This window comes from Ananas comosus, linkage group 12, assembly GCF_001540865.1.
Source record: "Ananas comosus cultivar F153 linkage group 12, ASM154086v1, whole genome shotgun sequence".
NCBI lineage: Eukaryota > Viridiplantae > Streptophyta > Magnoliopsida > Poales > Bromeliaceae > Ananas > Ananas comosus.
The window spans coordinates 678,800-702,012 of record NC_033632.1 but is presented as its reverse complement, the minus strand read 5'-3'; the positions used below and the strand labels follow the sequence as shown (position 1 = coordinate 702,012).

Below are 23,213 nucleotides of genomic sequence, written 5' to 3'. Positions count from 1 at the left end.
TCTCAAGTTTTATGCAATTAGTATAAATACTCATAATTCTTAAGAATATAAGAATAAAGAGCTACAAAATTAAGTTAATTAAGTAAAAAATTAGCAAACTGTATTATGTTCCAAAATAAATATATAATTAAGCAAATAGCAAACTCAAATCTGTATCTCCATATTGCTATTTCTCCAAATTTATCGGAAATTCCCAGTATTGCCAATTAACACCCATGTACCTTTGTTAAGTTTGCTAGATCTCCCTTGGTTTTTAATCAATGCATATGCTTGTGACTTTCAAACCTGCTGAGCATATCAAACCTTTTGAGGACTTAATTCTTAAAACCTTATTTGCTGATTATTCTTGCATGCTGGGCATATTCATGTATACTGTAGAGATTAAAGATAAAAAGGAAGTAATGAATCTTAACAAATGCATGTTTACAATGATGCTACATGTTGTGGTCATGGTCTTGTTACTGATCAAAACCATACAGTTAGTAATTAAGAGAAGATGAAATAAAGGAAAGAAAGAGAGAGAGAAACTAAAGCATAAAAATTCTTGTAAAGAACAACAACCCGATTACTGATCCATCGTTTGGAGAGCGGAAGCGGAAGCGGAAGCGGAAGAGGACGAGGCGACGAGGAGGGTTCTGATTTCTGAAGAATGAAGAACCCGATCTTCGATGTGGCCACTCGGAGGGAAGAGGAGGAAGGGAAGGGAAGAGGGGTGAAGGGTTAGGGCAAAACCCTTTTTCGGGTCTTCTTTCTTTTTTTTTTTTTTTTTTTTTTTTTTTTTTTTGGGCTTCAAGGCAGGGAGGGCTGAGGGGTTGGGGGTGCGGCGCACCAGCACCCGTGCATGCGACGGGGGGAGGGGGTGGCGAGGAAGCTTCAAGAGTTTTTTTTTCCTTTTTTTTTCTTCTAGTTTTTTCCTTTTTTTTTTTTTTTTGCTTCCAGGCAGGGAGGGGTGAGGGGTTGGGGGTGCGGCGCACCAGCGCGCGCGCGCACGCACGCGACGGGGGGAGGGGGTTGATAGCACAGGGGCTTTTTTCTCTCTCTTTCTCTCTCTGTCTTTTTTTTTTTCTTTTTTTCTTTATTTTGCTTCCAGGTTGGGAGGGGTGGGTGGTGGGGGTGTGGCGCACCAGCGTGCGCGTGAGGAGGGGGGAGAGGGTGGCCGCACCTAGGGGGGTGGCCGTGTGAAGGATAATCAATCTCTTCTCCGGCGGCGGCGACCAGATGAACCAAGGTGGTCCACAGGAGAGGGGGATCTAGAGGGAGAGGGAGAGGGAGAGAGATTGGAGGAGAGGAGAAGAAGGGAAAATTAAAAAAAAAAAAGAAAAGAGGAGAGAGAATAGTAGTCTGTTAATTCTAACGGGCTCTAAACAGTGGAAGCTTGTTAAGTGGGGTTTTAATCTCAGCCCTCCATCTTGATAGATGGAGGGTGGAGAACTTTATAGCACAGGGGCTGCTGTGCTCTTAAGAGCACAGCAGCCTACTCTATCATATACTTATATAGTATACGTATCATATATAATCAGTCACTATATAATCATAGTAACCACGTCCGGCCTCCACAGGTCTCTGTAAAAAGCTACAAGCACCTTGGTGCTTGTAAACATTATTTCTTACCGTTAATCCACCTTTGGATCATTTCTTACCCGTTAGATTATACTATTTCAACCAACCACCCACCTCAAACGTAGGGCCACATCATCCCTAACCCGCACATCTTTTAATCCAAAGGCCGAAAATTACAAGCACCAATGACTTGGTACTTTTAAAAGCATAGGGGCAGCACTTCAATCTCCTCTCTCGTTCATCCTCGCACTCAGCGACCCGCCTCCGCGCGCTCCACAACACCAAACAACACCCCACAACACAAACACACCCACACCAAACCCACACCCACCCCCCCCAAAACAACCCCGCTCACACTTGGCCCGTCTCTCTCTCTCTCTATCAATATATATAATAACTATACTATAATATACGAGAGAGAGAGAAGGAGAGAATGTGAGCCCTATCGCATTTTAAAAAGTGCCAAGTCAGTTTTGATGTTGTAAAAGTTTTTTAACTCTCTGGACTTAAGTACGAGTGCCCTGCGGTTAGGGATGTGTGGGCCCCTCTTGCGGTTGTGCGGTGTTCAGTTGCAATAGTGTAATTCTAAGGGTCTGAAAATGATCAACAGCCGTAGATCTCAACGGTACACACAAATTCACAAGCACCCAACGTGTTCTGAGTACTTTTACACAGCACCCCATCACGGTCGGGCACCTATATATATACTATCATATTCATTAATATATATGACGCTTATACTAATATATATACTCTACTAATAACGCACGTTGTGCTGGTATGGCTTACTAAGCCACGGGGATCCGGCTCTCCAAGTGTTCTCGATGTTCGGACTTTCGAATCAACGATCCGGCTCCGTTAGAGCTTGATCTAGAATATCTTGAAGTATCTAGAACATAATCCTTTGCGACTTTTTTACTATCATTCTGCCTAGTAATCGCAAGGGGTTCAAAACTTAATAATTTTCACCCCGTGGTGAGCCGATTTGAAAGGTCTACACCGTTGTAGAAATACTCCCAACCACTCACATGAAACTGCTTTGATGAAGAAACACTTCTTTCCTCATCACATATAAACCACCAGATCCTAACCTTGATCTACAAATTTTACAATGTCATCATTCGACGTTTGATATTCTGTAAGATTTTTACTTTTCAGCCGTTGATTTTTGAGCCACTTTCGATCACAGGCAAACGCAATATCTCGAACAACAATAGCAACCAATTTATTTTCCGAAGATACTTTCAACCATACTCTAGACAAGTCTAACGGCAGCCGATCGTCCGTCTCGAAAGTCCGCAACACATCCGAAAAACCAAAGTCAAACGATGGAGCCCTCCGTGCCTTCTATAAGTATCACTCGGCCAACACTCATACTAACTACCGTATATACTATACCCTCATCACATTACTCTACTACTAATGCAAACTGAATGGTCCTCAAGCACAAATCCGCAACAAAATCGGTAATGGTTGCCGGTATCCGAGGTTCCCAAATTTAAAAATATACGTTGACCTTTTATATTTTTCGCTACACCGTTTATCTCTGTTCTTTAAAAAATAAGACAAAACTGATTGTTGCTACTTTTTACCTCAATATATACTATATACTGATATATATATAGTGTATATATATATCAGTATACCTTAGTACTACTGAAGTATATTAGTATACGTATCTACCAGAAAAAAATGTGTAAAGATGAGAATAAAAGCCGCTAATGAGAATAAAAAAAAAAAAAGAAGAAGAAATGATAAAACTAGTATAAAACTTATAGTCTTAAATAGATGAGAGCATTATAAGATTATAATCAAAAGATGATTGTAGAGGCAGCATTACTCATATAAAAATCATTTGGAGCGCGATAAACGCGCAAGAGTAGCCACACTCTCTTTATTCTCCTCTGATCCTCGGATCATATATATATTTTCTACCCACATCACTCCACTCCTCGATCACTACTATATAGCTAAGTCCAAGAATATATAAATATACACACGCACACGTCATAGCAATTAAGCATCCCGACATGTAAGTCTCCGACTATGTCGGCCACCAACAGCGGCGGTGATATCCCGGTGCCGGCCGCCTACTTCTCGATGCCTCTCGAGACATCTCCCGCCACCGACCACCCGGATATCTCCGACCGAGCCCTCACCGCGCTGCAGAGCCACCGCGAGGCCGAGCGGCGCCGGAGGGAGCGCATCAAGTCGCACCTCGACCGCCTGCGAACCGTCCTCGCCTGCGACCCGAAGGTTACATAACTCGCTAGGTTGAGAAAATGTTCGTGCTGATTCTTTCTAGCTGCGTTTTGGAATTTATAAATCTTTTCATGAGCGTGCAGGTCGACAAAGCTTCTTTGCTGGCGAAGGCAGTGGAGCGAGTGAGAGAGCTGAAGACTCGCACCGCCGACATCCCTGGCTCGGCCCGTCTGTTGATGCCCACCGAGACCGACGAGGTTATCGTCCTCCCCACCGCCACCGCCAACCCCACCGCCTCCGTGTTTGAGGCTTCTGTGTGCTGCAATGACCGATCCGATCTCTATTCGGAGCTCGTCGCGACGCTCCGGTCGCTCCGGCTGAAAACTCTTCGGGCGGAGATCGCGACTGTCGGCGGCAGGGTCCGTAGCGTGCTTGTTCTCTCCAGAGAGGCCGGCGATGACGAAGAAGAAGAAGAAGAGAATAGACATGTTGATGGAGAGGAGGAGGAGGAGGAGGAGGAGGAGGATCGCGACGTCGAATGTGGCAAAGGTGGCGGTGGCGACTTCTTGAGAGATGCTCTAAGGGGTCTAGTGCACCGACCGGCGCCCGCGGCCGACCGGTCGAAACGGCGGAGAGTGGTGGACAGGAGATCGACATGAGTTTGTGCTTACAACGTGCCTTTAATTTCACTTGTCAAGAGTTAATTTGTGCATGGATCGCTAGAGTATGAATGTCGTGCTGTTTGATAAAGTGTTCATCATCGTCCCAGTTTGGAGAACCAGTAACGACTCTATATTGTTGTTAAAGCTCTCAGTACAATTTTTCTATGTTATCTCTGGATCAATTTGCTTTTACATACTACCAAAAAATCCATTCAAATTTCAAAACAATTAATGGAAGATTCAAAATTAATTTCCTACCCATCAATTTATGAAATATTGTGCTAAAAGCAAAAGGGGTGTGCTAGCTAGTTTAATGTGTATTATTCAGGCTAAGGTTTGAGATTGTAATGAAGTGAAGGGTTGAAGTTATTATTGTAAGATATATTTTTATTTTTTTTTGCAATAATTTTACAGCCGAGGCAATTAGGCTGTAAAAATAGTGTGTATTAAGGTAAGCCATGTCATGTGTGACTATACAATACCTGCTGTAGTATCGGTTTTTTGAGCATTAATTGGAACGGTACTAGATTGGGATAACATAATTTATTGCTAATTACTAACTAGGATCCATAAAAAGTGACCTACGTGAAATTTCTATATATATTTGTTATTACTTTTCCTATGTAAAGTCGATCATTACTTTTACCAATATCATTAATTAATTCTTGTACATATATTACTCAATTAAGGGGCAAAAGCATAAAGGCTTATATGTGATCAATTATGAAATGAAGAAATGGAGAAAAAGCTACTAGCTTCTTCGGTGGAAAAAGAAACTACACACTTTTCCTGTTGTACTGCGCGCTTTGCTTCTTCCTTCTTGTTAGGCAAAAATCTTGAAATCTGATTACTACAACTTTAATTTCAGAAAAAGTCTTAGCAGCCACTTGAGTTGTCCACCACTAAATTAGGCGCAATATTTTTAAACATCTCACTGTAGAAAATTTTTATACATACTATAGATGACCGCATAACAATCCAAGTTATATCCCATAGTTTAGACAAATATATACCAGAGCCCAACTACTATACTATCGATAGTACCAAACTCTTGATACTATCGAATTTTCTACCGTTAGATCTATCATTTGATTATTTCACCTGTTAGATTATACTATTCAACCAACCACCCGTCCAACCCTAGAATATCACTATCATTATGACTGTACATTTTTTTATTCAACGGTCGAAAACTCAATAGGACCAAGCGTTTAGTACTATCGATAGTATAGTAACATAATTTTATAAATCATCACTGAACCATACGAATCTCAAAATACATATAATGAATACTGAATGAGACTGTTTCGCTATAAAGAGTATTTCTATAAATTTTTTTTGTCCAAACTCCAAAATCAGTTAGGAGACCCATGACGATGATGAGCTACGTTACATAGCTTAGCTACCGAGAGGCGTGCGCGCAGGCGATCGAGTGAGAGTAGGCACTGCTCCTCTTCGTCGAAATCAGATGAGATGATCCGCGCGGGACCACCCGTGCGCGCGCCCGGTTTGACCATCTCACCTACACGACACCCCCATCTTTCTCAGAGAGACTCAGAAAGAAAGAAAGAAAGAAATAGAAAAAAAAACAAAAGGTAAGTGTGAAAATGGTGAATAGAGAGGAGCCGCTACTAATTTAGCAGCGGGGGCGTGCGCGCGTGCCGGGCAGCTGTCAGAGGCGCAATCATTCCCTCCCTTGCCTCAACAAAGTCAGAATTATCTCGGGATTTGAGCGGTGGTGGTCGAGTCGCAATCTTGACCCGTTCTGATATAATCCATTAAAATTCAGTGGAAAAAGTTGCTTAATTTGGTCGGATCGACTGGGTTTGTGGGTTGATCGGTTAGATTGAGTCGCGTCTATTGCTTGAAATGTTTGATGATCAGTTCGTTGGCGATCCATCCAGCGAATCAATCATCTCACCACGGATTTGGCCGAGACAGTTTAGAGTAAGCTATTCTGACATCCAAATAGATCAGATCGGAGGTAGCATGCTACCCGTTTTATTTATTTTATTTAGAAATAAACTTAGCTGGAAATATGAATCAACTAGAATTCGAACTTGGGACCAATCATTTCACCATAGATTTAGATCGACTCGTTGTAGACGCATTCGTCGGAGATTGACAAAACCCGAGACCAATCCAAGCCAACACAATGCTGCTCCTTGCCTACAAGCACAAAATTTTATGCGGACCCCACCATGCTGAACGGTAAACTTTTGGATTGTGCTTCTGACTAGGTGCCTCCCTCCTTTAATATAACTTTACATATTATATATATTCATTATTATGTGAACTCTGAGAAACGGTGGAAAGAATAGAGACTTTTTAGCCCATGCGTGTTTGAAAGCAATGATTTGGTACGTGCGCCAAAAGCGTGGCAGGTGGAGTAATGCTATAGTTACGAACCAATTTTATAACACTTTGATAAATTTGTATGTAGCTGTGTTTAATTTGTTAGAAGTGCAAATCACGAAAAAATAGATATGATTTGTAATTCCGGGGTTGGAATCCAACTATTATTTGTATTATATCGGTTGTACAAGTATTGTAAGATGTGTTCACGAGGAAAGCATTCTCTTAAAAATAACTCAAACATGCAAAATGTGGTAGGAAAAAACAAAAAAAACAACAAAACTACAAAAGAGAAAAATAAGTGAATTTTTGTGCAAATAGCACAGGAAATATAAATGAAACTCGCTATAAAAGAAATCTCCTAATGCTTTACATTTTATCTATGTCACACTTTCACAAAGAGCACATATATATACAATAAGTTACTGGTTTTGTTTTACAAAACATGGAAATCCCCTGTTTATGTAAAGAAACAAATAAACAATTAATTCAATACCCCCTCTGATAATTGTAGAATATCTTTTTAACTTTGAACAGCGCTTCAAGATGTCTTGTTTTTTTTGCTTAACAATCGCTTCGGTAGAACCGAAGTAATGCTCCTCTTCTTGCGTGGAGGAATGTCAATCCCTAGCTCCTTGCGCAGCTGTTCATCTGGCTTTAAGCTTTTCGGAGCAGCACCAAAAGCGCGGCGCACAACCTCAATTCCTGAAACACTTTGGTGCAAATAAGCAGAAGCATCCTCCACACTTTTCTTCAATTTGCTCATTCTCAGAGAAGCCGGTAGGAAAGCCATTTTAGGAGGAAGACTCTTTTGAGTAGAAACATTGGCATGGTTTAGCTCCGCGGCATCGATGAATCTCTCAGTGGCGGCTTCCCATGAGAGCTCATGCCTTTGCTCATCTGTCAGTGGCTCGGGCTGTCCGGATAGAGCATCAAGTGTTAACTTTACAAATTCGTCTTCGTTGTTGTAAATGTGGCAGTTAGGGAATTGCTTGAAGAAGTCATTGGAGGGGTGGTTGGCGCAGATGACAATTTTTCCCATTGCAAGTGCTTCTGCTGTTGTCGTGCACACCACGTCAGTTGTGCTCGGATTCAGAAAAACCTTGTAGCTGCAAAGAGAAAACAGAAACAGCATTTCTTAAGAACAGCATACAATGCAAAATTATCTACGTAAAACTATGTGGACATCTTTGTGATATAGTCCTATTTCTGGGGCTTAGTTTGGGAAAGCATTCCCCAAAGGAACCAGCTTTGAGGCTTTAGAGGTCCTAAAAAATCTGTAAGTGGTTTCGACCCCCCCTCCCCAATGCTATAAAATGCTGGTGAGAAGCAACCGCCGGAGAAGCATCTTACCTACGCTGGTTCCTACTTCTCCTACTACATTTAAAGGGGGNATCCTTTAACTTGGAGATTGTATCAACTTACTCGTGAAACAGAGGATCAGCATGATCACGACCAGGGTGAACTTTCACAGCCAAACTCAATTTTTCTGCTTCTCTTTGCACTTCATCAGAATCTTCTCCACTTCCATACAAATCCACCTGAAGGCCAGTTAATTTGCTCTGGTTTTTCGATAGTAGATTAAGTAGTTCCCTATAGCCTTTACTCCACACCATCTTCCCAATATAGTAAGCACCCTTTGTGAATGCCACCTCCCCTCTCTGCAACTGCTCTAGCTTTTCCTTGCCAATTTTAAGAAATTTTGGATTGACACCATGGACATTGCATACAATAGACCTTGGAAGTTCCTGGGTGGCAGCTGATAATCGGATAATCTAGGGTTACACCAACACCAAAAATCAGATTATTGTAGATTACTGAAAGTATAAGGCCGCAAACTTTTATTATTTCTTTTGAAAGAGAATAGCAACAAGCTGAATATTTATGGGATCAAGTGTTTTTAAATACTTGTAATAATGTTAAACATGTCAGCAACTGATAATTTAGAAGGAACAAAGCTTCATATGAACCATTCTCCAAGAACTTCCTCTCTATAGTGAGTCCAGATTTTGATATTTTTCCAATTGCAACTCATTCTTATTTTTCAAGCTAGTTTCCTTATTTGGGGCTGATGGGTACACAATGGGCTCATTTATTGTAAAGTTGGTCACATTTGGATCACTTTTAATCTGACAAGAAATGCAGGTATGGGATAAATTAATAGTTCTTTTATTGAACCTGAATTTGACCCTATACCTGGACCCCAGCCCCATCACCATAACTAAGTTTAAGAAAGGTGATGAGCTGATCCATTCGCTTTACTCACCAGCACTTTGCTTGCAAGTATCCAAAGTAAAATAGAGCAAATAGGAATCACTTTTCTAAACTGAAGATATTACTTGAAATAATTATTACAGCACCTGAAAAATAAGTTGCTTCCTCATTTCCTCCCTATTCATCCCCATAATCATTACAGTTAACCAACATCACTACAGTTGTCCGTGTAATCATTAGAGTTATCCCTCTAATGTTAAACCAAACATGAATTTAACTTCGAGAGAGGTGGATTGGCACAGGATGAGATTAGTAGAAAGAGTTTTACAGAACCATTATGGTACAATGGCCAGTACATGATCCTGATTTGTGATCATCATTTAGACTTCGAAAGCAGAGAAAGGTTGCATCCAAGATAAACAAGAAATTTGATCGGTATGCGGTAAAGAAACAGAAGGGATGGTTAAATAACATGCATCATATACATAGATTTAGGTGCTTACTTTGTGGCAATAGATGCGAGTAACCCAAGTATTGGCATACTTGAGAAAGAAGGCCAGTAGCTGTCCGTTCTTCTCTCTCCTCACATACTCCAGATAATTGGTATGAACAATGCCAATTACTCGACGGAATTTGTTTTTCCACTTACGCCCATGGTGGTACCAGTTGAGATGCTCGGGTTCCTCCAGGACGGCAATATCAGCCTCTTCATCAGGAATGCACTTTGTTAAATCTCCAACAGGTAGTATGCTCCTCATTTCTTTAGAAAACTGCTAGAGTTGAAAATCGAAATAAGCCACAAAATCTTGCAATAGAACATAAAGCATATGCAGTACGATGTACATGATACATGGATACATACGTGTTCAGATTGAGATATTTACATAGACACAACCACAAAATGATCAAAACACACATGTATCCCTACAAAGTTCATACATGCCTTCACTTACAGAAGTGCCCCTCTCAAAAAACCTTTCGTAAGACAGAACCAATCTCCCCCATGAATCAGATGACACCACAACTTAAGATAAGGTTACTTTTGTAAGATAATGCACTTCTGAGGGATTTATGAAATTTCATATTTAGAGAGGAGATAATTGTGAATAGATGGTTTTCAATGGATATATATGTCAAATGTCCCTTGACTTTTTCTAACAAGATTTCAAGGGCTCAATTAGGAAGAAGTATTTACCTTCCCAGGATAGAATTTAATGCCGAACTTTGGTCTAAAATCAATCCTTTCCTCGAGCCACCTATAAACATAGCTTTCCTGCTCCGACGGTGAATCAAATGTAATTTTGTTGGGATAAACCAATTCTTGGTCCTTCAATGAGAGCCAAGGGATCACCAAAGTAACATCCCTTTCGCCACTTTTTGCAAGATAAGCGGCTCGGAATAAAGGGTTGACTGCAGTTCCGGTCAACCATGGAAGACTTGCGGTAGTAAATATTGCAATATGCTGCCTCATCGACATCGTCTCATCAGCGACAATTGAGGATAGCACCAGTTATTGCGTACACGTCTCAATTCATGCTTCTCAAGGGGAACAATACTTAATTAGAATTTCGGCGTTCAACCGGAATCTGAGTAGAGAAAATGCTCAATATAGATGACAAGGCATATACAGATTTAGGAAACATAGGTCATAGTATACATACTGAATCTTACTATTGCATGTTATAAATTTATAATACACCATTAATACTTTCTATAGCATAGACCATAAGAAGTAAATATGCGATCAGAACATATTGAAAACAAAACACAATCGAACAATTATCTTTCTCTTCGAAAGCCTATAAAACTCTTTTGGCCATTTCGCCTCTTCTCTTCTATTCTTTTTCCAAAAGAAAATCTTTCCAAGTGGCTTGATTATAGGCTGGTTGGAATTAAATTGGTTGAAAAGTGAAAAGCTGGGAAAATATTCTTCAAATATAGGTTTAATTCAACAATAAAATTATACGTTTTTCGTAAAAAAAAAAAATTAATTGTTCAAGTTCAAAAATACTTCCAATAGCATGACTTGCCATCCTGGATGTGACATTTTGCTGTGTTATGAGATACAAAATCAATCAGATATTATTCCCGTGGTTAACTACAAAATTCAATAAATTTCCATTAGAACTATATTTATCGAAAATCCCTTTGTTATTGCATATCCTTTCTAATTGTCCACTCTAATTATATGCGCTCGTTCATAATTCAACAAATACAAAATAACCCCTTTTTACGATTGATCTCACAATAATGCATTACTAAAGGACTTGAATATTTGAATCGTTCTCCTTACCTATTCAATTTTGCGCTTCGCGAATTCCTGCAAAACAAAAAAAAAGAAAAGTTCCCCTTATAACTATTTCAATTCCAAATTCAAGTTTGCGAGGAATAAATGCAGCATAAACTTCTTATAGCATGATTGCAACATCAAAATCTCAATTGAAGGAGATGATAAGAAGAAGCACGAAGAGATCAAAACTAAATCGACGTATAAGATCGATTAAAAACTCGCATAAAGAGCCCTGCAATGGAATAAGCAAATCAAATTCCTACCTGATCGAAGAAACCCCCGAATCGAGAGAGAGAAAGAGAAACAGAGAGATTCGTAGCTCTCTCTTCTCTCTCCTTCGTTGTCGCGAAGATATTCTATTCGCGACAATGGCGTATTCGAGTTCGGGGGAATTTTTTTTTTTTTTTTTTTTTGTCGATTAAATTTCGGGGGATGTTTTATTACGTATTTATAGGCAAGAAAAATACAGCGAGGAGGACGCGAGAGGAACAAGCTACTGGCAAGTGTTGCTTGGACTCGCTCCGCCACGTCATCCGTGGACCGACCAATCGCATCATCCTCCACCAAAAAATTATTTTGCAAAAAAGGCTCTACTTTAACACTCTTACCAAATCAAACATAATTTTAGATTACTTTTTTTTTTTAAAAAAAGCTAAAATAACAAAAATTAGATGTATATTTTGGATGTTATGTTATATTGATATGACTCCAGCTTTAAAATGGTGTGCGTCTGGTATGCTTCTGAAAGCACGGAGCGCTCCGTGCTTTCAAGTTATTTTCGATGTTCGGATTTTCGAATCGACGATCGGCTCCATTAGATTTGATCTAGAGTATTTGAAGTATCTAGAAAATAAATTTTGCAATTTTTCGATATCATTTGCCTAGTGATTGAAGTGGCTCAAAATCAACGACTGAAATTAAAAAAATCTTACAAAATATGATGATATGACCTTAAAATTTAGATCAAAGTTATTGATCTTGTTTTATATGGTATAAAGAATTTTCTATCAAAATTTCATGTGATTTGGATATTTCTACACCGTTAAACTTGCAAACGGCTCACCACGGCCATTAAAATTATTAATTTTGAGTCCCTTCGATCACTAAGCAAATAATATCGAAAAATCATAAAATTTATTTTCTAAATACTTCAAATACTTTAGATCAACTCTAACGGAGCTGATCGCCGATTCGAAAGTCCTAACATCGAAAACAACTTAAAAGCACGGGCTCCGTGCTTCCCGAAGCATACCAGCCCACTCCTTTAAAATGATTCGTTCTGATTTAATTTATGCCACTATTTAAATAATAATAATTTATTACTACATAGCATTTTGTTCCACCCACGCCCTAAAACAATTATTTTATTTGAATATGGGCCCGTATTTAGGCCCATGGACATTTAGTCCAAGCCCAATACCCGGCCCACTTCCACATTCATTCGGGAACCTTCCCGAAGCTTCAGCTCCCCCAATACACACACACGCACCCCCAACTCCCGAAAACCCTCGTTAACCCTCCTTGACCCTCGCCTCCGCCTCTCTCTCCTTCTCTCTCTCTCGTGCACCTGTAATGGCGAAGCGCTTGATCCCCTACCTCAACCGCATTCTCGTGGAGAAGATCGTTCCCCCCTCTAAGACCTCTGCGGGTGTACTACTCCCCGAGAAAACCACTAAGGTATGATACATCTGTTTGAGCATTTGTAGTGTTTGATCGCTTGATGTGATCTGATAGTTTTTTAGATTTTGGAGTGGATTAGTTTTAGCACGGAATCGCTAGGCGTTCTCTTTCGATCTGATTTGTTGTGCATATCCTTGTATTTTCTCATTTATTTCGAAATTTTTAGCTTCTTTGGGTGCTCGTTTTGATGCTCCTTGTGATCTATGGATTAGTTGCTATTGGATGTATAATTTGCCATCTGTTATTCACATTGTTGTTATGTATGCGTATTGTTGAGTATTGTAAATGATTGAAACACCAATCTCTAGCAGCTTACGATGGTAGAGCAAAAGGGGTGTTGCATATGTTATCAGAGAGCTCCTAATCTCGTTTAATTTACTTGCATTTATCTAAAACTCATGTGTTGGGATTGTGGTCAAAATCAACCCACATGTAATTATTTATAAATGACAAAAATATCGCTTTTTAACAGCTTAAGTTGTTGGCTGTTTTGCATGTGTCAGGCCATGCTCTAATTTTTTCCCCCCTTCTAACGGCTTGATCATAGTGATTTTCCTTCATTTCTTTGTTCTGTGTCTACCTTTATTCTTTGCAGTTGTAGTTAACACTTTGATAATAAAAATAATGCAACTTTATAGTAGTTATTCATTGAAGGTTTAAGTTTTTTTTTTTTTTTTTTGTAAATTTCGTAGGTCGTTCAAGCACAATGGTGCCAATTGACACTGACATTGTTAGGTGTTTTTCTATTATGATATGTATTTAAACATTTCTTAAATTTAATTCATTTTAATATATCCGTACAAAATCTGATTTGTGATATATGACCCAGTGAAACTTCGCTTAACATTGTTCTTATATAAGTTCCCTCTGTAGAAAACTTGTTCTAATCCAAAAACCAATTTTCCCCACGAATTGTATGACCTCCCAAATCCCAATGAATATATATGTAGAAGTGTTCCCCCCCTTTCACTTAATCAAGTATGTTTTTTGTCATTCTCAAGTTGTTGTCTTGCATCTTATTTTTCAGTTGAATTCTGCAAAAGTTATAGCTGTAGGCCCTGGCGTGCGAGACAGGAATGGGAATCTTATCCCTGTTTCTGTGAAGGAAGGAGATGAAGTCCTTCTTCCTGAATATGGGGGTACAGAAGTAAAACTTGGAGACAAAGTGTATGCTTGACTTCTTTCCTTTCCATCTCTCTTTTAATATCTGCTCGTCACCATTACTTTATTCGAAATACACTTGTGATGTTTTTATTTTGCTGTTGATTTCCTACTTAGGTGTAGGTCATGTCCAAGATTATTAATTATCTTCAGTTTTAATTTCTCCAGATATTTCTTTCTTTTTCATTTTCGGTTTGCTGTTTAGCTGTCAAAAACGGAAGTGAAGTGAAAAACTTCTATAAGTTCGGGGCGTTGATTGTCCAATATAAATGTTTAAGGATCGAAGTGAAAGTTGACTAGAAGTATGCCAAATAATAGTGCAATGTTTCCAATAAATTGATGTCCACAGGAACTTGTTATGGAAAATTGTGCTACTGAACGCTGTAGCAAATTATATAAGTACAAACCACATTTAAAGAACACATATGGTGTGATACTCAACATGATTTGTAACTTTTTCAGCACCTACTCCAAATAGGAGAATTATCATCGACTGGGCGAATATATTTCAACAAAAGATTGCTATGCTTGTTGTTTTATTACCTTTCCTAGTTTTGTGACTAATTGAGCTGGCTTGTTGAATCTGTTTTGGCACCAGGTATCACCTGTTCAGAGATGAAGACATACTGGGAACACTTCATGAGTGATTGGTTGCCGACTTCTTATTCGGATTCTGTTTTCACTGCTCCATCTTTTTGTTTTTCCAACAATTTGAATTTGAAGGGCATGTTCCACTATGTAGTTGGACTTTGACAGTCCTTTTGAGTGTAATGTTTCGAAATACTTTTTATTTCCCCAGTTAAAAACTGGATGATCACATTGGAGATATTTCATTGTTGAAAGGGCTGTGAAGTGAAACTTAACAATCCGAAGAATTAGAATTTTGTGTTCTGCGTAATTAATTATTCAGGGTTAACAGAAATGCACTGGACAATGGCAACTTTCTACTGGGGATTTATTTGGCTTGAGCTTCATGCTATTTGAGCATATTTAATTGATGACTATTTCGGTTCATTAATGTTTTCTTCAAATGAAAAATTTATTTGAATTTCGTTTTCTGTTAAAGTTTATGCATCTGGAGCATCATTTATAATCAAAATTTTGTCACAGCTAAAGTCATCAAAGCTTTGAGTTGCAAAACGCTGTTTGTCAAAGGCCAGGTCGAAAATCAAATTTCGATGGATTAATATTTCCATCTAGGTAATGATACACCTGGAGAAGAATCTCTTTCCATCTAGGTAGTGATACACCTGGAGAAGAGTCTCTCCTCTCGTTCGATAGTCACAAAGGAAATATAAATAAGAACCAGCATTGGGAGATACTTTACAGATTCGTCAGAAAATTCCGAATTGCGATTTATTGATCCTTCTCTTTTATTCAGCTCTGATATGGGTAAGATTCTCTGCCAAACTATGTATTATTATGTCCTTTGTCGCCCTTTGCTCCAATATCGATTTTGATCTCCTCCTCTGAAGGCACCTTGTAGCTGAACAAGAAACTGTCAGTCGATAAACTAGCAGAGTTGAATCAGCTACAGCTATATTCTTTGACTACTCTCTGTAGTGTTGTTTCGGACCGAATATGTTTGAACAATGAAATTTACTTTCAGCATATGCATCTTTAAAGGTGATTTGAACTCCATGCAATAATTTTTGCCAAAACTCTATAAAGCTATTGAACAAGATGAATAATAAGAGAGATTACTTTGGTTTTTTTTTTTGCATGTTTGTTATCCCGCAGATATGCAAAATTACCCCCTGCAAAGCAAGTTCTTGTGGGTGTACTTTGAAAACCTTGTTTGTTTTGTGTGAGTGCTCTTATCAGGTTAATTGATGCAAAAAGAAAATAATCTCTTCAACTCTGCAGGGGGAGCTTGTGAATAGTTGATAACATTTCTCCCAAAAATAAAAAAGTTGATAACATAAAAGTAGTAGGATGCATACCTTTGTGTATTGTTATCTATCACTATTTACAGGAGAAATTATATCTCTTGACTCATGTCGAATTCTTGTTCTTCGGGGAATGTCGGCATCTTAATTCTGTGCAATGAGGCATAGCGATCCTTCTTCAAGGGAATGAGTTTGCCACAGAAGAGACTTTGTATGATCCAACTGGCTGGCTGCAGAAGATGAAGTTTTAGATTGACTAAACCCGAAAACCGTTATATTAGCTGATTTATAATAAGCCTTCAAAATGCCTACCATGTTTTTGATTAGTAATTCCTCTTCATTTCATAGAATTTTTTTTTTTTAACTTTCTATGAACAATTAATTTCCAGAAACATGAAAGTGCAGGAAAAAAAAATCCACTAACCAGAGTCTGTATATTGTTTTCCAGCCCGCAATGTCTTAGATGACGTGAAACACTCGCCTCGCTCTCAACAAGAATGACACCCAGGGTACAACTCCCAACCTTCAGGTTCTGAAGTAATTGTTCGAGGGATATAAACACTTGACCACCTCCGTGCTGCAATATGAAGTATATTAGACCACAAGTAACTAAGGAGAATAGTAAGGCTATTATACAGAAACCGTGCTGGATACATTGCTATTTTCAAATTGCAGATAAACCCCTCAATATGTTAGAAACACCACTAAGGGTAAAAGTTGAAATGAATTATTAAGCCCTCTAATAAAAAGAGCTCCATTTAAAGCTTCTACTCCTGCTAAAGGGAAAAGCTGCTGAGGGATTTCTAATATACAAAAGTTGTTAGTGCTTCTTTAAACAGTTCAAGTCCCAGCCAGGGCAAATAAGCACATACTTCTATTCAATGGTCTAAAAATTAGAATTCATGACGGTTGCTGTCACAGCATCATTTTACAAGACAAGGTGAAAATTCGGCATCTTTTGGTAAACTTAGATATGGAAGATATCAAATACAAAAACACAAAATGATTGAAGTGAAATTTTCGAGACTCAGGAGCGGCAGTAGAGGTACCAGCTGGACTTACCTTTATTATATTGGAAAATTTGGAACAGAAGCTGACTTTGCCAGATAGCAAGATCCCTATTCCATCAAAGATTAAAGCACGGAATTTGAAGCAAAATGGTTCTCCTACTCTCAAGGACCTTTTCTCAGAGGGTTGAATTGGCAAATTTAGATACCTGGAAGGTTGGTGAGAAAACAGAGTTTAGATAGAATTAAGGCTCAAGAATGATCCCCGGTTAATGATGAGCTAATATATACACTAGATTTAAACTGCAAGATTTCGTCAGTACGCCTCTGTCATGAATGTTCCATTAGGCCATATCTATCATTTACTTGAAGCCAAAGAAAAATACAGGCCATAGCTTTCACTTACCTTCCGGGTGGCAATAAACAGCCGGCTTTAAGTGAATCAACAAGCCAATGAAAATTTAACATCCAGGAATTAGTTGCACAGCCGTATAAGAATTTAGCTGTTGGAACCTGCCATAGCATATGAAACACACATTGAATTCATTTTTAGAATAAAAGGTAGATAAAATATTTTACGTGAATTTTTTATATGAATATAAGAAACAGATATAGGCTAATTATAAGATAGAAAAGTACCTCCAGTGCTGTGAAAATTCAGAAAATTATTACTAATCAGGATATGTTGGACTTGCGAGCTTATGGCAATAAAATGTGACCCAAGAATTAACCACAAACAATCCTTAAGGCATGGAGAAGAATATTTTTTATAACTAATCCTATCAATTTTTATAATTATAAAAATAGTTTTCTTAAAAAAATAATTATAAAAATAGACTTTTAAATGCGGTGAATGATTCACCGCATTCATAATTTCTATTTCGCAGTAGAAAAATAATAAAAGCGGTGAACCATTCACCGCTTTTACCATTGTAGAATTATAATAAAAAAGAAGAAAAAGAAAGAAAGCGGTGAATGGTTCACCGCTTTTAAAAGCGGTGAATCATTTACCGCTTTTATAAGACTATATCTACAAATAAAAGTTTAACAGGTTTATTTTTAAAATAAAATTTTAGAAGAGGACTATTGAACTAAAAACCCCCATGGAGAATCTAAACAGGAGAGACAAATAACAAATTTATTTTAACAGTTCACTTTCATCTCTATAGTTATAAATTAGTAAGAGAGCAAAATGGAGCTCAATTATGTAAAAAAAAAAAAAAAAAAAAAATTTAAGGGAAGAATCTTTGTCTTCTTTCTAAAGTTATGAGAAGTTACTATTTTGCTTCATAATTTTTACAAGTTAATATGTTGGATGACCTTAGTAATATTAGTAAACTGCATAAGTATCTGAACAAACCTTTTTTGGGGACAATATGATGGAAGGCTTCCACCCAACTGATTCCAAGTTTTCTCTCAAATCTGGCGAACAGGTTGGTACCTTCAAAAGAACATAACCTCCAAATTTTCTAATTAATGACTCGATTTCCTTTTCTTTTTTTCTTGAAAATCCAGTCAATAAAAATTCGAGTCCGTGAAATATCATCTCTTTTGTATAAGTTGACGAAAAGGCGGATTTTCCATCTCCTTTTTGGGACTTGCACTCCAAGCTGGAATCCATTCTTCTACTTGTTCTACCCTGTGAACCTATAAAAAACTTTTAGTAGGGATTTGAAAGCAAACGGATTAATAAATTCTTACCTATACCACAGCAAGACAATCTATTTATAGATATGTCCCAGTCAAATCTCAATTTTCTTATATGCTCTTCGGAAACTTAATTTCTTACATATAAATCATTGTAATTATAAAACTTTTTAAAAGACACTCGTAGAAACCAGACTTCATCCTTTAATATGATGACTTTCCAACTTAGGATAAGGGACTGTGTAAGAATGTTCCGATATTTACAGGTTTATATGTGCAAATAGACGACTTTGGAGAGTTTTGTATGTAAATGCACAACCTATTTTTTCATGGGTATTGTGATCAAAAGTGAGTTAAACAAACACAACACAGAAGTAGTAGAATTTAAGACTTACAACAAACTCTGTTTGTAGACTTCAGTCCCTTGCTGGTCTTTGTCCGTTTAGTGCCATGCTTTGCTTCTACAAATTGAACTCTCTTCTTTTGAAGACATTGTTTATCAGTAGGATGTAAAGATAAACTTGATTCCAGAGGAACATTTGACAGAGTCGTTGCTTTGCCACCATAATCACTATTTAATTCTGTAAGTCGTATCAAATTTTGATCTGCACCATCCCCATTGAATTTTGTTTTACAAGCCTTAACACGACGCTTCTTGTTATTAAGCATAAGAGGTGGCAAACTCTCATGATGCCGAAAGAGAACATCAATATTATCATCATTTGTCTCTTTAAAAGAAGAAGGCTCACCAATGGTTACTTTATCATCATATTTAAAATGATTAGCATTCCCATTAATAGGAAAAGGAATTACAATATCCTTCAATTTGTCCAGAGCTGGCATTATCATACTGTAATTCTTCAGTGAACTGCATTTTCTTTGAACTGACAAACCTGAATTTTCAGCAACAATTTTTGGGAAATCAAAATCCTCCCTCTGAGCGAAAGTTTTAGAAGGAACATTGTCTTCTACAAATCCATCTGAAGTTTGATCTCTAAGAGTGTTAATTATAACTGGCTCTTTACCATCCTCTTCAATATGAGCATCATTACAAGAGAGACTGCATGGCACAACTGAACAAAGAGGATCCGTCAAAGATAAGAAAGGAGATTTCATGTGATCTTGCGAGACAATATCATTATTTTTTCGAATTGTGTTATAAGGACATGCGGACCTTGTAATGAATGGCGTGCCAGAAGATTCAATTATCTCATTTTCAGCATCAACACTCTCTGACAGAGAGCATTTTCTCGTGGTATCTATGGATTCTGAAATGAAGCTAGTCTCTTGATTGAATAATTTTTTTATGTGCTTCCTTTTAACCCTATTTTCTTCCAGTGCAACACCCCCAACCTTCCAGCAAGAGAAAAAAAGTAATATCAAGAACTGAGAACTGATGGTGGTGATACTTAACGGCTAAAGCAAGACAGACTGCAAAGTACATAAAATTCAGCTGATATTTTTACCTATATACCCGCTACAAAATCATCTATTTCCATGCATATCTCTGCAAAAGTTTTCTTTTATGCCTTTAAAAAACTTTATTGCTTAGAAATGCACTGTCAAACTAACAAAGATTGCCCCTCTTTGAAAAAACCTTTTATAATACAAAAACCAATTTCGCACCATGAGTTTGATGATTCCGCAGCTTAAGAGTTTTCTAAGAATTTTATTTTTGAGGGGTATATGTAAAAGTCTCAAATTTAATCTCAGAGGGTGAAAAAAGGTTCACTTACCTTAACAATACCTGGAGTTTCTTCCACATCCTCCTTGGTTCCAGATGTATCAACATTTTGGATTGAGTTCTGTATAAGGGCTATATGTTCATCTGCTGAACTTGTAGGCAGTGGTGGTAAACATTTTAGTGGCTTACTAGCCAAATCGTGATTTGTAGGAGAATTCTTTGCATTATTTTCAACATCTTGATTCTTCAAATTCTCATTATGTGTCTCTAGGCAACAGCTTTCTGAAACATGCGTTCCTTGATCACATGAAGAACTGGACCGTGAAGGCTTCTCTTGTTTAAAATCTGAAGTACCATGAATTGAATTTTCAGGAGAATGAATAACTCGAGTAATACATAAACCAACATCATCAAATGCATCGACCATTGTGCTTTCATCCAAATCTAAAAGAAAATCGGACTCATCGAGCTCACGATCTGAGGAGGCACAAAGAGCTTCACTGAAGAGCTGTTTTCGAGCTTCTTTAACATGAAGAGCAGCTTCTAGCACAGCCGAAGCTGGCAAAGGATCGGACACAGAGCTATTTGACATTATTTCTGAAATTACCATAGCTTCAGATGCGGCAATGGAAAGCTCAATCACATCATCTATATTTACGTTTCTTAGATTTCCGCTATTGACCTTTTTACGAGATCTCGGTCCTTTGTTTCCTTCAATTTTGCTAAGGGGTTCTGAATTTGTTTTACTTTCCTCTTTATTCTTGAAGTCGGCGTTATTCTGAACTGCTTGAGCTTCAGGAATAACTTTACTTGGTGATCCTTCATTTGAGTTTGTTTTCATCTCATCTTTAAAGTTGGTGTCACAGTTTGTAATCTTAAGTTTATCATTAAATTGACCAGAGGATAGCTGTGATGTACCAACTGAAGAAAGATGCAGGGAAAAATGTAGCACCTGACAACAAAGAAAAGAAAGAAATAAAAAAAATATACCAAAAAGTGTGTGGCGTCTATAAATGATATATTCACATATAACAAAGAGGGTTTCTTTTTCTTTTCTTTTTTTTTCCTTTTTGAGGAAAGAAGATGCAGATTTAAATTATTCTATTAACTTAAGCTAGAAGACTATGTTGCATGGCATGAATATGGTACAGATAAGACATAATATAAATACACTAATATGACGTATCTTCCACAAGGATCCAATCGATAAGGATGGAGAAGGGTAACATCTTTTTAGATAACATTTGGATAAAATCTAAGTTAAAACATGCAGAATAGTATACTAATTTAGATCTCTTTACATTAAACACTTTGTATATGATGTAATTTGGATAATAATATCTTCAAAGACAGCTCTCACAGAACAGGGTATGATACTTATAACAGCTTACATTTCTAGCCGATGGAGTATTTCCACTACATGAGGAGTCATCTCCAGATAAGTGCAGTTGGCACCCTGTATAACCCGCATCATTCCTTGAGAAACACTGGCTGTTCTGTTTGTCGCTAATACTTTCTTCAAGAAATGGGAAATTCTGATTATTAAGATGATAATTAGAGCCAGTAGTAATTACATGAGAAGCAATGACTCAAACATCCTAAGCACTGAAACAGGAGGACAAAGGGACAGGGAAAGTAAAAGCATATGCGTAGTGCAATGTTTGAGAAAAAGAAACGAAAATTTGGCTTTGGTAAGCCTGGAGGATTAGGTCTTGCTACTTGACGAAATATTCCTAACTACGGGAAAAAAACATTTTTTTGAAAGATTATATATATAGATTCAATTCAAATACTACCTTATATCCACAAGTAAGGTGAAATTACAATCACATATTTGAGTGGAAGCTGCTAATACTTAGGGATAATGAGATAATTAATTGGCATTTAAACACATACCTTGCAAGACAGCAAAGAAATGCTCCCGTCATCTTTAGCGCAATCTTTAACAACAGGAATTTGATGGGGCTGAAGCCACAGTGGGAGCCAAGCTATGTCCTGAAACACAATATAATATCGATAATCAAGCATTTGTATCTCCAAAAATAAAGTTGCGGAATTACTAATTGGTAATAACCCTTAACTCCTTAAGAAAACATGAATTTCATGATCCATGACAACTTTCGCTCAACAGATTTTATTATTACTACCGAGGCATACTTTTTTCCTGTTGAGGAAACATTAGAAAAGACTAGAATTCAGTGTATAAAGCTTGAGGATCCAAATTTTGACCATTTAATTTAATTAAAATAAAAACCTAAACTCCTGGGTAAAGAATGGGAACAAATACAACCTACATCAATTTAAGATTAATGATCATCTAGCAAAAGTCAAATACGAGAACGAGAAAAATGATCTAACCCTAAAACACTCCAAAATGATTCCTTTTTTTCCAAAAAATTACAAAAATCTCCTAAAAAAAAACAACTCCTAATTAGTGAAACGTATTATCGAACTTCTCCATTACGTATCCATCTCTGCAAAACAAAAACACACCAAAAAACGGAAGAAAAATCCGATAAAAAAAATGCAAACTGGTTCGTGTATACAATCGCACGAAACGATTGGATTGAACGGGCATAGAGAAAAGAGGAGAGCGAAAGGGCTAAGTAACCTCGGAGAATTGAGGGGAGTGGTATCCACAATTCGCCATGAGAGGGAAAGGATCGAACTTTTTTTCTTTCTTTTTTTTTTGGACCTTTTCCCGGGAAAGGGTGCGAGTGTTTGGCGCCAACATGGCTTTTTGGCGGCGAGTTTATATTTTGGGGCGAGAGAAAGAGGGCGAAAGGGTGGTGTTTTCGAAATGCATCCCGTAGTTTCTGAAAATTACGGATATGCCATTGCCATCTACGCACGGCCCATTAG

General features: G+C 37.8%; 4 protein-coding genes across 7 annotated transcripts; 2 read left to right on the top strand and 2 right to left on the bottom strand.

Moving 5' to 3' along the window:
- On the top strand, nt 3,403-4,594 carry LOC109718792 (transcription factor bHLH106-like). The gene is made up of 2 exons (XM_020245191.1): nt 3,403-3,816; nt 3,906-4,594. The coding sequence occupies exons 1-2, from the start codon at nt 3,607-3,609 to the stop codon at nt 4,419-4,421; spliced, it is 726 nt and encodes a 241-aa protein (XP_020100780.1). The 5' UTR covers nt 3,403-3,606; the 3' UTR covers nt 4,422-4,594.
- LOC109718798 (digalactosyldiacylglycerol synthase 2, chloroplastic-like) lies at nt 7,105-11,707 on the bottom strand. Of its 4 annotated transcripts, none has more exons than XM_020245196.1 (6): nt 11,547-11,707; nt 11,287-11,313; nt 10,189-10,579; nt 9,497-9,766; nt 8,205-8,554; nt 7,105-7,888 (listed from the first exon to the last, which is right to left on the bottom strand). In XM_020245196.1, exons 3-6 carry the CDS (start codon nt 10,468-10,470, stop codon nt 7,321-7,323), a joined length of 1,470 nt encoding a protein of 489 aa, XP_020100785.1. In that variant the 5' UTR covers nt 10,471-10,579; nt 11,287-11,313; nt 11,547-11,707; the 3' UTR covers nt 7,105-7,320. The 4 variants fall into 4 exon arrangements, with proteins under 4 accessions (XP_020100785.1, XP_020100787.1, XP_020100786.1 ...); XM_020245198.1 differs by having other exon boundaries at nt 9,497-9,763; XM_020245197.1 differs by having other exon boundaries at nt 10,189-10,529.
- LOC109718659 (10 kDa chaperonin, mitochondrial-like) lies at nt 12,765-15,058 on the top strand. Its single transcript, XM_020245000.1, has 3 exons — nt 12,765-12,960; nt 13,991-14,130; nt 14,723-15,058. The coding sequence occupies exons 1-3, from the start codon at nt 12,856-12,858 to the stop codon at nt 14,769-14,771; spliced, it is 294 nt and encodes a 97-aa protein (XP_020100589.1). The 5' UTR covers nt 12,765-12,855; the 3' UTR covers nt 14,772-15,058.
- LOC109718656 lies at nt 15,270-23,172 on the bottom strand. The gene is made up of 11 exons (XM_020244991.1): nt 22,963-23,172; nt 22,248-22,346; nt 21,743-21,886; nt 20,404-21,303; nt 19,063-20,020; nt 18,381-18,667; nt 17,427-17,533; nt 17,076-17,229; nt 16,438-16,590; nt 16,068-16,243; nt 15,270-15,610 (listed from the first exon to the last, which is right to left on the bottom strand). Exons 1-10 carry the CDS (start codon nt 23,083-23,085, stop codon nt 16,106-16,108), a joined length of 3,063 nt encoding a protein of 1,020 aa, XP_020100580.1. The 5' UTR covers nt 23,086-23,172; the 3' UTR covers nt 15,270-15,610; nt 16,068-16,105.